The sequence below is a fragment of the Thunnus albacares genome, chromosome 12 (assembly GCF_914725855.1).
Source record: "Thunnus albacares chromosome 12, fThuAlb1.1, whole genome shotgun sequence".
In the NCBI taxonomy this organism is placed as follows: Eukaryota; Metazoa; Chordata; class Actinopteri; order Scombriformes; family Scombridae; genus Thunnus; species Thunnus albacares.
In genome coordinates, this window is record NC_058117.1 from 30,751,887 (window position 1) to 30,767,094 (window position 15,208).

The 15,208-nt window shown below is 36.9% G+C and overlaps 1 protein-coding gene across 4 annotated transcripts; it reads right to left on the reverse strand.

Annotated features, from left to right (window-relative positions):
- Positions 1–62: 62 nt before the first annotated feature.
- Positions 63–9,933, reverse strand: dusp28 (dual specificity phosphatase 28). 4 transcript variants are annotated; one of them, XR_006406607.1, is made up of 5 exons: positions 9,559–9,933; positions 8,495–8,905; positions 6,272–6,423; positions 552–608; positions 63–344 (listed from the first exon to the last, which is right to left on the reverse strand). XR_006406607.1 is itself a non-coding variant. In XM_044369191.1 (4 exons), exons 2-3 carry the CDS (start codon positions 8,840–8,842, stop codon positions 6,319–6,321), a joined length of 453 nt encoding a protein of 150 aa, XP_044225126.1. In that variant the 5' UTR covers positions 8,843–8,905; positions 9,559–9,933; the 3' UTR covers positions 63–344; positions 6,272–6,318. The 4 variants fall into 4 exon arrangements, 3 of the variants coding, with proteins under 3 accessions (XP_044225126.1, XP_044225125.1, XP_044225124.1); XM_044369191.1 differs by lacking the exon at positions 552–608; XM_044369190.1 differs by lacking the exons at positions 63–344; positions 552–608 and adding an exon at positions 4,644–5,038.
- Between the last annotated feature and the right edge of the window lie 5,275 nt (positions 9,934–15,208).

Sequence of the window (15,208 nt, forward strand, 5' to 3'; positions counted from 1 at the left end):
TGCTTTCCTTTTTCACCACCAGTGTCATTCAATTGAGCCACCTTAGTGATGTGGTCCAAAAAAAAAAACTGCATAGTAAGAATCAGACTAGAGATCCACACACTCTGCTAGTAGCTCCCAGCAATTTTAATTGAGCAACGATTCGGTCTATCAGAGATCTTCATCAGGAATCGTCAAATCACCACCACAAAGCAGGACAAGCAATATGTAGGCACAAATGCATTCATCACTCAGGATGAGTGTGATCTGCATGATTGAGAGTCAATCTGCTCTCAAGCTGGTCCAATCAGAGCAGAGCTGGACGACACTGTCTGATACTCCCACATGGGGGACAGAGCACGCCTCTGTGAAAAAGGGCAAAAACAATTGGAAACATCAAGATCAATATTATACAGGCACATATGAAATACAACACTACAAAAGTTGAATCAAATATAGATCATGAATCACATAAAAGAATAAAAAAGAACAAAAAACAATTAATGATATTGTTTATATTATAAAAACTACTATATAGAAAAATACATAGAAAAATAGAAAACCCCAAAAACCTTTTAATAAATGCTGGCAAGTTCAGCCGAGTAACTGGTCAGAATTAGTATTGATGCCTACAGCAGAAAAGACAACACAATCAAAAAGGAGGAAAATCAAAGGGGAAGTTTCACATATAAACCTTTAAACAAGATGATCATCGTCTTGTGTGTGTATACTCATCGGTAGAGGAGGTATGATGCCAATAACGAGGCAATCAAATTAAACAGACTGTTACATTGATTAAAATTACAGATTTCTCTGGGTTTGAAAATTGTTGGAAACATTTAGTATAACGTAAGTACACAACTCAACAAAATATATGACATAGGTCTAGTCGTTTTTAGACATTTTAATGCTGAATAGTTACATATTATAGCTTTAAGTAAAAGTACCAATACATCAGTGTAAAAATACTCCATTACAAGTAAAAGTCCTGCATGAAAAATCCTCCAGTACATAGTACAGTAAAAGTACATAAGTATTATGAGCTTGATGTAGTTAAAGTATTGCAGTAAAAGTACATAAGTCTAATGAGCTTGATGTAGTTAAAGTATTGCAGTAAAAGTACATAAGTATTATGAGCTTGATGTAGTTAAAGTATTGCAGTAAAAGTACAAAAGTATTATGAGCTTGATGTAGTGAAAGTATTGCAGTAAAAGTACATAAGTATTATGAGCTTGATGTAGTGAAAGTATTGCAGTAAAAGTACATAAGTATTATGAGCTTGATGTAGTTAAAGTATTGCGGTAAAAGTACATAAGTATTATGAGCTTGATGTAGTTAAAGTATTGCAGTAAAAGTAGTGGTTTGGTCCCTCTGACTGATATATTATTATATATGACATCATTAGATTATTAATAGTGAAGCATCAGTGTTAGAGCAGCATGTTACTGTTGTAGCTGCTGGAGGTGGAGCTAGTTTACACTACTTTATATACAGTTAGCTAGTTTAGTCCAGTGGTTCCCAACCTAGGGGTCGGGCCCCTCCAAAGGGTCAGCAGATAAATCTGAGGGGTGGTGAGATGATTAATGGGAGAGGAAAGAAGAAAAAACAAAGTTCTGATACACAAATCTGTTTTCAGTTTTTGGACTTTTTCTCTAATCTTTGATTTTTGCTGAAATATTGGATCATTTGAACATTTATTGAAATGAAAGCATGTGAGAAGTTTAGAGGGAAAAATCACTATTTGGTGGAGCTGTTAACAACTCATAGACATGTGAAATGAGTCAGTGTACTTAGTGTCTTATGTCTGCCGTGAAAAGAGCCTATTGTTGGAGAAAGTTGTGGGTTGCTGAGTTTGCTTCCAATTACAGTAACATCTCCTCCACCACAGGCTTGGCTGTGGTTGGTTGGTGGTTTTCTAAACCTTGAGAAGCAAATTTAATTGGCTAAAATGGTTATTCCTCTATTCCTAAAAAGCCCACTAATTCCAGCTGTTCTGATGTCCTCTTAGGTTGTGATATGTTTCCGCTCAGCACCTCAGTCTTATTAAAACAAACCACTTTCTAATGAATCATAAATCACCACATAAGCAGTTCCACAGAATACACAGAGCTGATTATTGAGTGACGGACACTGAATTTTATTTCATTTTTCAAGAATAAAACTGACAGACATTTAATGTTTGTACAGTAGCAGAGTCTTAAAGGGACAGAGCGTCATATTGAGTTAAAATATATGTTAAAATGTTCTCAAGTTTAGTTTTAGCTGCTAATGCTCAACACAGCAGGTCTGTTTGTTTCATCATCACAGACTCATTAAAACACATACTGAGGTCTGATGTGGTTCACGATGACATCTGTGTAGTCTGAATTATTGCTGTTAATTAAGCACCACACAACAAGAAGATACACCTGAGATACACACTTCAACACACACACACACATTGATCCTGCGTTTATATCCACAGTCACTTGTTCCAGGCTTAAAATGAATCATTGTTACCCCCAGTATGATCAGACAACACTGAATATTTAACTATCAACTGCTTTAAAATGACACATTAGACATGAAACATTTAAAGCGATTTGCAGCTTTGACATCACTTTGTAAAATCAGGATCTCAACATCTTGCTGATATTAGTTTCTAAAGCAGTTTGAATACATTTTCACAGCAGATTTACTCTACTTATAATTATTTAACCTGAGATTATGTCTTAAATATGTGCTATTGGCTTCTTGCAGCATTAATCATGTATAGGTTGATAAAATAAGAATTTATTTTTTTAGTGTATATGCAATAAAAATGTTATATTCACAATTTAGTGCCTGTTTAAAGCCAGATGTTATAACTGAAGGCTTAAAGGATCTAGCACTTTTCTCCACAGGTCAACAAAGGTCATGTACAAATAAAAAGGTAAAGGTTAGGTACAACAAAACTAAAGATCTTCTCAATTCACTGTGTTTTACTGCACAACAGCAGTCCAGTTGTTGGCAGGAAAACATCTCATGTCTGTCTTCTAACAGTAGTCAGTTTGCTGTAATCATTCCTCCTGTTCACACTGCTCTTTAAGACTAATCTGAGTCTTTTAAACAGTTTTAATTAATCAAATCACGAGTCTTTTAGTGTAGAGTTTCCTTTTTAAGTTTGCATGCGTGCAAGACAAAGAGGGAATTTTATACTAAAACAATTTTGGAAGTTTCTCATTTGATCTGTGTAACTCAGACATCTGAAGCCTCATATTAAAGGATAGTTTTAACAATTCCTCAAGTCCGTCTTAACCACTTGATGTGACCAAAACAGAAGCCTCATATTCACATCTACTTTTAATATCCAGTATGAACAGGAGGAATGATTACAGCGAGAAAAACCCTCTTTCACTGTTCATATGGACACCTGACTGATGTTTTAAGACACTTTTGAAAAATTGTAAGCTGTGTAATAATTACAAGATAAGGTCTCTAATTATTATTATTATTATTACCTGCATACGGTGTATTTAAAACAAAAAAACAGCAGTCTTAAACTTTTTGGAGAAAAACTATTTTAAAAAGTACAATTTTTAACAATTCCGACGCCAGGAGATTCAAATCAATAGTTCAAGGACTGATTAAAATCAATGAAACAGAACAGACCGTTATATGGTCCTGACTGGGTCTCTGAACACATGATCTACATGTGTTTAAAGGATCAGTCTGGTGATTTTCTCAGACATCACCAGAAAATCACCAGACATACTGTATCCTTTAAGGGCTGACGGGGAAATACCAGAATACCACGTTAACTGCTCATTTAATTCCACCCACAGTCCAAAAGATTTTTAGTTTACTGTCATGTATGACAGAGAAAATCACAAAATCATCTCATTTCAGGAGCTGGAAGTGGTGAATATTTACAATATTGCTTAAAAAACAAACAATTAATCAGTCCTCAAAAGTTGGTGATTAATTTTCTGTCGATTAATAAACTGTTAATAAATTGTTGCAGCTCTTACTACTTATATTTACTTAGTATAGATAATGAAACAGACGAGTTTAAACACCTTTAAATGTTCTTTTCTGGGGCAAAACTCTTCATATCCAACTGACTGCAGAGGTGAGACTGACAGTAAAAACCTTCAGTTCAGAATCTCTGTTTGACTTTCTAACAGACTCGTGTTACATTAAAACCTGCGGTCAGTGAGTCACAGTTTCCTCAGGTTACTTCCTGTCTGTGGTGTCAGAATGCAGGTCTGCTCTGGTCATCAGGTTCACAGGATAACACCTGATACCGAACCAAACAACAGCTGCTGCAGGACGAGGACTTTATGTTGTCGCATGACTTTTATGTGCTTTTATTCATCTTTAGAGTCAGGATGTTAAATGCTGAGCTGAAGGTAATGAAGGTTTAAAGGTTCAGATCAGATTACATTTCCATTTTTATTTATTTATTTATTTTTTGTCTATCTCACCCTGCCTGCAGAGGAACACTTTGAACATTGTGAAACTTAAACGTACGCACTGCATGTTTTGCTTGATGATGCTTCCATCTAGAGGTAGAAGGTGGAACTGCAGCCCCCTTGTGTCAAAGGAGCAGTGTGTAGATTTAGTGGCATCTCGCAGTGAGGTTGCAGATTGCAACCAACTGGATACCCCCCACCCCCCCCCCCCCCCCCCCCACCCCCCTCCTTCTCCAGAGCCAGTGTTTGGTTTGTGCGGTCGAGGCTACTGTAGAAACATGGCGGTGCAACATGACGGACCCCGTGGAAGAGGACCGAAAACACAACGATTCTTATTTTCAGGTGATTATACACCAATTAAAACATAATTATGAATATCCCATATCTGCCAATTGAGCCCTCTAAATCTTACACACTGGTCCTTTAAAGGAGATACAACAGAAAAATTCAAGTAACATCTGCATTTACACAGAAAAGTGTTCAAAAGATTTAGGCTGACAGACAGCAGAAAAGTAACATCTCTTACTGTTTTTCAGCCCTGTTTTCACATCTTTTTTTTTCATCTTAATGACCAAAATCTCATCAGTTGTTTTACTGCAGTTGCTGGACAAAAGTAACAGGAACACCTGTAGATATAATGCACAGAAATAAAACAACCCTGCAATAAATATGACCTGTTTAAAGAGTATAATGTGTTACATAGTGTGTTTCTGACCGGCAGAAAAAGCTCTTCTCACACTTTCTGAGTCGACATGTTTTACTAAAGCTCCATTCGGATAGCATCTCTGTCTGTAGGGGAGGTGAAGTGATTTTAATCCAGTCGCTGTCTGTATGTTCAGTAATAATTACAGCTGCAATGAGATGTCCTTGTATTTTAAAGTGGATCTCTCTTTTTTTTTCCTTCTTTTACAAAAATGTTGCTGATCTGACAGATGGAAACATGCTGATGAACATATCGGCCTGTTTGGGAACTAATACGATGACACAAAAACATAAAAGACCCCATAAAAGCTCCTCAAACGTGTTGTTGTAACGTCAGCTACAGGTAGCTGCTGCTGTTCTCTTTCAGAGACGTTTTTACAACAGATTTGTTCACATTTTGTCAAATAGTCTCCATTAAAAGTCTGCTGAATCAGCTGTTAGCAGTTCCTGTTTGCAGTGTAACATGATGTACAGACAACTACCAGTGGATTGAGACGATTCTCAGACACGTTCTGCACACAGTATCTTTTTCTCACCTTCAACTCTTCTGGCTTTCTTCTGCTGAATGTTCTGTCTATTCAAAACCAGATCTTGTCATTTGGTTCACATGACGTCCAGAACCCCCCCCCCCGTGATGTTCAGCCTTTCTGAATGGAGCTTTAAAATGCATGTTTTCTGTATTTTCTATTAAATGTCTACTTATTATCTTTCATATCTTCTGGACTCTGTTTTTATTTGATCTCATTTATCCAGTTTTACTCTACGCTGCATTATTCTACCTAACTGCCTCATGTTCTTTGTTTAAGCACTTTGTGACTATGTTAAGAAAAGCGATATACAAATAAAGTTATTATACATTTTTCTGTTTCTCTGAGTCTCAGAGACTCATCACATCTTCTTTTCAAAATCTTCACAGTAAAATAAGTAAATATTAAGACCTTAATGTCTGCTGGAGACGTTTCTGTTCACTTCCATATTTATATTGATCCTGCTTTTAATATTCTTACCTTTGTGTCAAAGTCAGAAAATATAATAAGAGATGAGAAAACAGGATTCAGGTGAAAACTAACTGGAGATGTGATTCTGTAGAGACAAACGTTAACAGATTAATATACCGTGAAGGTGCACAGAGGGGAGAGACTCCAGTGTGAGTTCACCTGTTGGCTGTTTTCACATCGACACTCTCTCTCTCTGTCTCTGTCGGTCAGTCGGCTTCTCCTCGTCTCTTCTTCAGCTCCTGTTCGTATCTCTGCAGCTGAGACATGAAGCCGGGGTTCGGATCGATCACATGACGAGCCGTCTTCACTCTCTGGGAAAAGAAACGCAAACAAGGGCATTAATATATTATTATTATTATACTATTTAAAGTTGCCCAGACACTGTATGTATTAGAGCTGCAACTAACCAGGATTTTCATTATCGATTCATCTGCCATTTATTTTACTAGATTCATTTAGATAAAAATCAAAATACGAGTGTAGGGAGGTGGAGAAAGAGTCTGTAATCATAGACGTACAGAAGCGTACAACAAGAACAATTACACCTAATGGATAGTGAAAAGACAACCAGATGAACTGATAAACAAAACATCCACAAGGTGTGTGTGTGTGTATTACTGACATGATATCAATATTTAATTTTTTATATATCACGGTTATCCTTAATACCAGTATATTGCGACACCCCTGATTACAACTAATGAAAACAGCATAAAAGAAATCATCCTATCAACCCTACAGGGATCAGGTGATGGTTAATCTACTATTTACTATTTCAAATGAATTCAACATGAAGTTCAGGAGAATTGACAGGTTTGTTGTGTCATTTGAGCATAAATCCAGTCCCTCAGTGACCGTCACTGAACAGCGTCTCCGTCAGCGTCCTGCTCAGGGGCACCTTGGCAATGGATCCCTCAGCTTGAATGAAAGCTTTAGTTTCTAAACTCTCAGCTTCAGCTTCAACTAAATCTGACAGAAGACCTTCGACCAGCGGCTGCTTCTAGTTAACAGCTCATCGTGTGGAGCAAAACAGGGTCTCAAACTATTTCTTTGTCCTGACTGAAGCACAAAGTTCTGTAAATTTAAGTCAACTAAACCTGTTAGAAAGCAGGTTTGTGACTCTTTTTGATTGGAACACACAGAGCTGTTTGATTGGTCATTAGACTGTGTCATTCCAGTTTCTATAACTTGGGTTTTATATTTTTAGTTTTATCTATTATTTCTGTCTGTAATAATAATGTTTCCTCACCACGTTAATATCTGAGATTACAAAGAAGTCTGACAGGTCCAGATTATGTAAAACATTTTATCTGGAGGTCAGAATGAAATTAAGCGCACCTGAAATATTGCAGTAATCCATCAATCAACAGACAGTCTGTGTTACAGTAGGTCAAAGCTGAAGCGGGCAGAGGGTCTGTAAACGGTGATGAATTATAATTTTACTGTTCGTCTTTATTTTCTTGTCCAAATGAATTTATGAAACCTGTTGGCTTGTTTAACAGCTACGTGTAGAATCTAAGAGACACTGAGATGCATTTAAAGTGATTTACAGTCAGCTGTATTAAACTTTAAACCTGCTTTTGCTCACTGAGTTTGTTTTTGATGATATTTCTTATCAAACCAACAAAGTCCAACAAAGCTGCAACATACAGACGGTTGTTCAGTGAATAGAATCCGATGTGAACCAGGTGTGAAATCGTTTAATTGTATTTTAGCGCTAATAGAAGGATTTCAAGAGACGTTAATGATTATCGTGATAATACCGTTCACCGCGATAATTCTACCAACGATAATTGTAGCGTGAAAACCATAGACTGTATAAAAATATGGACGTAGTTACAGTGACGTCACGCGTTGGTTTCTGAAGAGCGGTTTTGAAGCTCAAAGTGAGCCGCTCCGGTCGTCGCCATCTTGGCAGTGCGTGACGCTGCCTAACTCCCAGCCAATCAAAAATGGGCAAAGAGGCGGGCCGAATGGCTGAAACAAGCCACCTAGCGGCTGGCGGACCTGTCACTCAAAGCAGCCGTGTCCTTCATTATGCAGAACTTTACGGCTTAATAAAATTTAAACGGATGAGTTATAAAAAAATTCACCCCCGTACAGTTGTCATGAAAGAGGAAATTAGCTTTAGAGACGAAAAACCACTTTTTGTTCCAGGCTGTGAACATGTTTATTTCTGCTGTAAAGTTGGACATTTTAACATGGGGGTCTATGGGGATTGACTCGCTTTTGGAGCCTCAAGTGGCCATTCAAGGAACTGCAGTTTGTGGCACTTCCGCTTGTGGCTTCATTTTACAGCCCTGGAGGTTACCGCTTGGTGAAAACCTGCACATCCCTGTTTCTCTCGTCCTCACTGAATCAATCAGAACAAACAAAGCTCACCTGTACGGCGTCTGTCAGAGTCAGTTTGCGGTGCTTCATCAGGTAAGCGATGCAGACGGTGGCCGAGCGGCTGCGGCCGTTCTTGCAGTAGACGACGCTGCGTCCGCCACGCTTTGCCTCCTTCTGGATGGCGTCGGCGCAGCGGTCGAAGTGGCTGTACAGGTCCTCGTTGGGGTCGTCGTAGACGGGGATCTGCAGCTTGGTGACGCCGGAGGAGGAGGGAAACGGCTGCTGCTTGGACACGTTGATGCAGAGCGTCACCGCCTCCTGCTGGATGAGCTCATCGCTGCAGGCTGAGCGAGCGTTGCTGATGAACAGAGCGCTGGTGACTTTACACAGCTGCAGCATCCTGGAGAACTGACCCTCACAGGCTTCCTTACTCAGTCACTGAGGCTCACAGGGAACTGCTGCCTGAAGAGAAAGACGCACGTGAGTCATTTTCTTTACTCTGACAGCAGGTAAACAATTAGTCAATTAATCAAACAGTTAATTGACATTTAATTAAATGAGAGAAAAAAAAAACTGATCTTCAGTGCTGCCTGAGGACAAACACTGAGCTTGTTGTGTGTTTTTTGTGCTGTATGCAGCAGAAACGTTTGAGGTCATTTAGACACATCGTCGCTGTTACAGTTCACCAGAGAACTGACACAATTCTGGTTATAAATGTTTGATATTCATTCTTTACCAACCACAAAATATTAGAAGCCAATATGTACTTATCAAATATTATTAAAGGACACAGTTTTTCAGTACTTTGGCACAAAAAAAGACTGTAACGTTGAAAGATATCTAGTTGATTTGACTCATTTGGACGCTGAAGCTTCATATTAGCTTCAGATAAACTTTTTAAATACATTTTTGCTCAGAAAGAAGACTGTGAATTTTGTCCCCCATCACTTAAAAAAATAACCTTTAAAAAAAACGACTCAATTAATCAATAAAGGAGCTTGTTCTTTTTCTGATGTGTAGTTTACTTGCAAAAACACAAAGAAACAATAAGACTGATAAATAAATTAAATAAACCAAGCAATTGAGTCAGCAGTCAGTGAACGTCACTCCCTCACCAAGGACGCCCTCACATCCAGCAGTCAGCTGATCTTCAAGCTGCTGCTGCCGCTGCTGCTGCTGGTGATGATGATGATGATGAGGATGATGATCTCTCTCTGTGGTTTTTACAGCAAAGTGTTTCTCGTTGGATCCTGCAGACGGAGGACGGAGGTTTCAGGCTGAACCGAGCAGTTCAGGTCTCCTCATGACCCTGAAGTGCTCAGATCAACACGCTGCTGTTGCTATATTTACTGCACAGACTGTGACAGCTGCACCGCTCTGCTCTGGGTCCTAGTGCAGCTCAGATTCATGACTGGCAGGTAAAAGATTAAAGACAGTTTTAGGAAAAGAGTATCAACAAACAGCATGATTATTAAAAAAAATACTAGAGCTGCAATGATTAATCGATTGGCAGAAAATTACCCTGCAACTATTTTGATAATTGATTAATTGTTTCAGGTAGTGCTGCAACAATTAATCGATTAGTTGCCAATTAATCACCAACAATTTTGTTTTCACCATTTTTTGACATTTATAAACCAAATCACTGATTGATTAATCGAGAAAAAGTTGCAGCTCTACTTAAGTTTGACCATGAAAATGGCAATTTGGAGTGAGTATAACAAATCCTTGAAGAGTTGGCAACTAATCAATTAATTCACTGATCATTGAATATCAATATTCTGTGTAAGATAGATAGACTATATTTAACTATATTACTGTCATAGAGGACTAAAGAAACCAGAAAATATTCACATTTGAGAAGCTGGAATCAGATAATTTGTTATTTGTTGATTTCCCTCTTAAAATAATGACTCAAAACAATTAATAGTAGTCGTTGGCAACTAGCCGATTAATCGTTGCATCTTTAATCTTAAGTCTCAGAAGCAAAGACTGTGATTTAAATGCTAATATAAGAGTTTTTGCACGTCTATATCCTATAATAACTTACATTATGTCTTTCACACACTGTTGGTCACCAAGTCATACTGGTCTCCCTACACTGCTAGAAATACAGAATTACAGAAAAAAAAGAAGTTATAGAAATAATCGCTTTCAGATTTTTGGTTTTTAAAGCATCAACTTACTCAAAACTAGACCCGTTTAAAATCTCAGGGGTCTTTCAAATCAAATTAGTGGTATGAAAATTTGACTTTAACGGCAGTTTCATTCACAATTTAACAAGTGTTTGACAATTTAAATTCATTTAAATAAATACAGATTTTATTCAGTATCCACCAGTAAAACATTAGTACCTGGAGAGAAATGTCGTGGTAGATGAGATGGTCGCAGTCTTTCCTGCATCTTCAGGAGTTTGATTTCCTCCACATGTTCTTGGATCAATCAGTCGTGTTTCAGTTTCACAAATGTTAAAGCACCCTGAAGTCTCTTCAACTGGTTGATTTTTGTTTGTTTTTTGTGAAGGGCACTTTTATAAAAATGCCACGCTAGATTTATTACATTTATTACATTTTTTTTCAAAAGTCATCCAAATTTTGTCTGGTACTTGGCATTTCTGTCATTTATCTTAAAGACAGAATAACATTAATAAGAAACCACTTATAAAAATCATCTATGCAACAGCGCCCTCTGTGGTCACACCTGGAAAAACACTTAAAGGACAGGTTCACAATTATTCAAGTGTGTGTTAAACCAGCAGTCAGGTGTCCATATGAACAGTGAAAGAGGTTTTCCTCGCTGTGATCATTCCTCCTGTTCATACTGGATATTAAAAGATCCTTCAAATGTGCTTTCAATGGAAGTGATGGAGGACAAAATCCACAGTGTGTCCACACAGTCATTTAAAAGTCTCTGTGAAGCTTATATTCAGCTTCAGCAGTCTGAGTTAGTCATATCAAGTGGATATCTGACACATTTACAGTCTTTTTTAGCATGAAATTCCCTCTTTGTGTTTCCTCGGACAGTGTTTCCCTGTTGAGCTGCAGGTGGAAGTATAGTAACAAAAAGAGGGACTTTGGCACTAAAAAGACTGTAACGTTGAAAGATATCTACTTGATTTGACTCATTTGGACACTGAAGCTTCATATTAGCTTCAGATAAACTGTTGACTGCTGACTGTTGTTAGAAGACACCCTTTAATTAAATACATTAAATCATGTTATAAAACCCTTTCAATGAGTCTCAAGTTTTACAGAAAACCAAGAATCTGCCTTCTTTTATGTCTCAGTTGCTATGTGATGTTATGTTAAATGATTATTTTATGTGTCTGTATAATATACTTGGTGCTTGTGAAATCATCATTTGTAGTATTAAATTATTTGGGTCTTTTAGGATTTCCTTTATTAAATCTTGTTATTTAAGTTTGCATTTTTTGCTCTTTTAGAAGGCATCTTATTTCACGATGTACTTTTTTAAAATGATAGGCAAATATATTTTTATTGTCACTTTCCTTTTTTCTTAGATTAAATCCTCATTATCATTCTTTATGATATTTTTTCTACATCTGTCAGTCAATATATGTATTTCATGTCTATTTCAATAAGCTGATGAGATGTTCTGTGGTGCCTTTAATTTGTAATAAAATCAATAAAGTTTAAAATATTTCTGTAAAGGTTCCTGTAAGGTAACATCTGCTGCACTTAAGACAAATATTAACTTTTTTTTTTTTTTTTTAGAATTGAAATTAATTTCAAAGCATTTAGTATCAGTCACTGAATCCTTTAAATATTGTATCTACACCGACTTAAATTCAGTTTGCAGTTTAGAGTCTGACTGCTGCTGTTGTCAAAGTTACGGCTGGTTTAGGTTCAGATTTGCCACAATAATACAACTTTGAACCAACAGCTGTCTGGAAGAAAGAAAAAAAAAAACACTCATACGTCGATAAAAGACTGTGAGATTATGGACGACAAACAACGCCAACAAACAAACAAACAAACAAACAAACGTTTTTTTTACCTTTAAAAACGGACAAACAGAAAAAATCTGTCAGTGACGACAAAATACAAAAACAAGTGAAGGAAGTGATTTTATTGTTGGGGTTGAAAATTCATCACACATGCAAACAGCAATGTCGAAGCCGTGTATCATCGATGTTTTATTAGCAAACGAGAGAGAAGTTAACAAAAAAGAACTGAAAGGAACTGAACAATCTGTGTTTTCTGTACAGGTCCAAATATACTACAATATATACTATTATACAAGTGGATTACAATTCATGTCATTAGTACAGCAGTCACAAAGAAAAAACTTCAAGTCTGTTACAGCAGTGTCGTCGGAGCAAACTTTTTCTTCCTTTTCGATTCGTCCGAACCGGTTTCCTCTCTGACTGACTGACTGACTGACTGATGACTCACATACAGCTAACACGAGTCTGCTACGCTAACATTCCCTCTCTTTCTCAAACAAAGTGCTAAGTCTTCAATTTGTTCACCTCAACGGCAAAATAAACTCCACAAAAGGACTTGTGTTTCACATTTTGAGACAACAACTGAGCTACTTTTTCTCTTTTTTTTTGCCACAAAAACAAAAGGTTCAACTAAAGATATTTCAAAATAAAACTGTTCAATGTTTTTTTTAAAAAAAGAACCTTGATGTAAAAATAAAAAGGGATTTCATGTAAAATTATATAGAGATTTTTTTAAGGCCTGATGATTAGTTCGTCCAACAAGTCATTTCAAGAGCGAGATGGACATGTGGAAAAACATTTTGTTGGCAACACACGAGTGTAAACTGACTTCCGGTTTTACTGCTGAGGCCTCAGACGCTGAAAGCTGGACGTCCACATGGTTCAGATCAAACTCTAAAGCTCTGAATCGACACCCAGAAGAGATCATTGGTGGGAGAAAAGCAACAAACCGTGCAGGAGAGCTGCTGTAGACTTCTTTATAAGCATCAGTTATTCAGGATATTATGGTTCCTCATGAATCATCCACAGCTGATTTCTTTCAAAATAAGAAGCAGCGTTGAAAAAAAAAAAAAAAAAAAAAAGTCAGGTCAGGATTTATTTATGGAATAATTAAATTGTCATTTCTATGTTTAGTTCAGCCATCAAACTGTCCTCCTAGCTGTTTTGATGTTTGGATTTATGTAATTATTTATGTATTTATTTGTGGTGATGTAATTTTCAGGATTTTATTGTTTAGTTTTATGTTTGTTTTGTCTTTTCTTTGTCTTCTTGTTTCCACTCTAACATGTTATTCACATTTTTTTTAATGTCTGCTATCCATACATAAATCATATCATGTTTGATATTAAAAAATAAAATCAGTGTGCAACACACACACACACACACAGGAGTCCAAAATAAAACTTCCTGTGTGATTTCTGCCTCCTGAACGCTAATTAACGCAGCCTGAAAACTTCTATTTTATTATAATATGAAAAAAAAACGTTTCAAACTCAAATTCTTCTCCACAAAGAGACGATTTAGAAAGTAAACGAACTTTTCTAATGTAATAAAACTGAAATGTTAAGGGAGCAGTTAATAGTGTTGGGAGCTCTGGGGGACGTAGGAATTTAAATTTAAATGTGACAAGAAGCAGGTTGTTTATCAAATATGCAAAGTTTGTTTTTGCTGTAAGAAGTAGAAAAGATTCTTAAGATTTTCATGTGCAAAAAGTGTCAAACAGTCAGAGGAGTCAAGGGAACATCATGAGCACAACCTACAGAGAACTTAATTCTGGAGACAAACTCACAGCGTCCACACACTCACATCTGTCTGTTACCATGGTTTCCTTGCAGGTTGTGTGACTGTAGCTGCAGTATGTAGCTGATTAGCTCACCTGCTTATTGCAGACTTTCTGCCTCTAACTTCTCTCTCGTCCTGATTGGTCATCTGACAGCGTATGTATGTCTCCAGAGTCATGTGATCTGTAAGTTATCTTGACCATCAGTTTCACTACCTGTTAAATTTTTTTCACTGCGTCACTTTTTTGCACATGTAATAAATAGTTTTTGCATCTTATACTTTTTTTGTTAGTCTGCAGGAAATCTTTTTTATGAAATGAAACAGAGAAGAGACAAAAGTAAAAATGAAAAGCTTTTAACATGTTCACTTTAACATGTTATTCCTTTGATCGGTGTGTTTGCAGCTAAATAAAATCAGCAGAGCTGTCCACATACTTTTGGCCATATCGTGCAGTTTGTAGCTGCATAATTAAAATCTTTGAGGACATTTCTTGCACATATTTCACACACAAACGTACATAAGTTTTGTTAACCAACCTGCTGCGTTTACTCCCGTGTGATTTTAACAAACACAGCGTCTAATTTCTGTGACTCATATGAGCATAAATGTGAATTACTGCTTCTGAAATATGAAAGAAACACTGATCATGAAACGAGGCACAAACTGATGCTTTAAAACTACAGGAGCTCCAGATGTTTATAAAGACGTCTGCAGCTGTTTGTTTGCGTGACTTGTTGCTTTTCTTCCTACACGGTGAATATTTGGCCAAAAAGATCAGAGAAAAAAATAAAATAAAGACACAAAGTTAAAGTTTTTTTTTTTTATCACCACACTGGGAAAAGTTTTCTTTAAGAGACATTGATCATCATCTCTCAGCAGTGAAACATCAGGTTAATGTGATTTAGTCTTACAGACTCTTTAGCGCCTCCCTGTGGTGACTGTAAACCAACAGGAAGATGATTTTATCACGTTTATGTTGTGTTTTTTTTTGGAAGTTCAGTGGAGATTGTTGCATA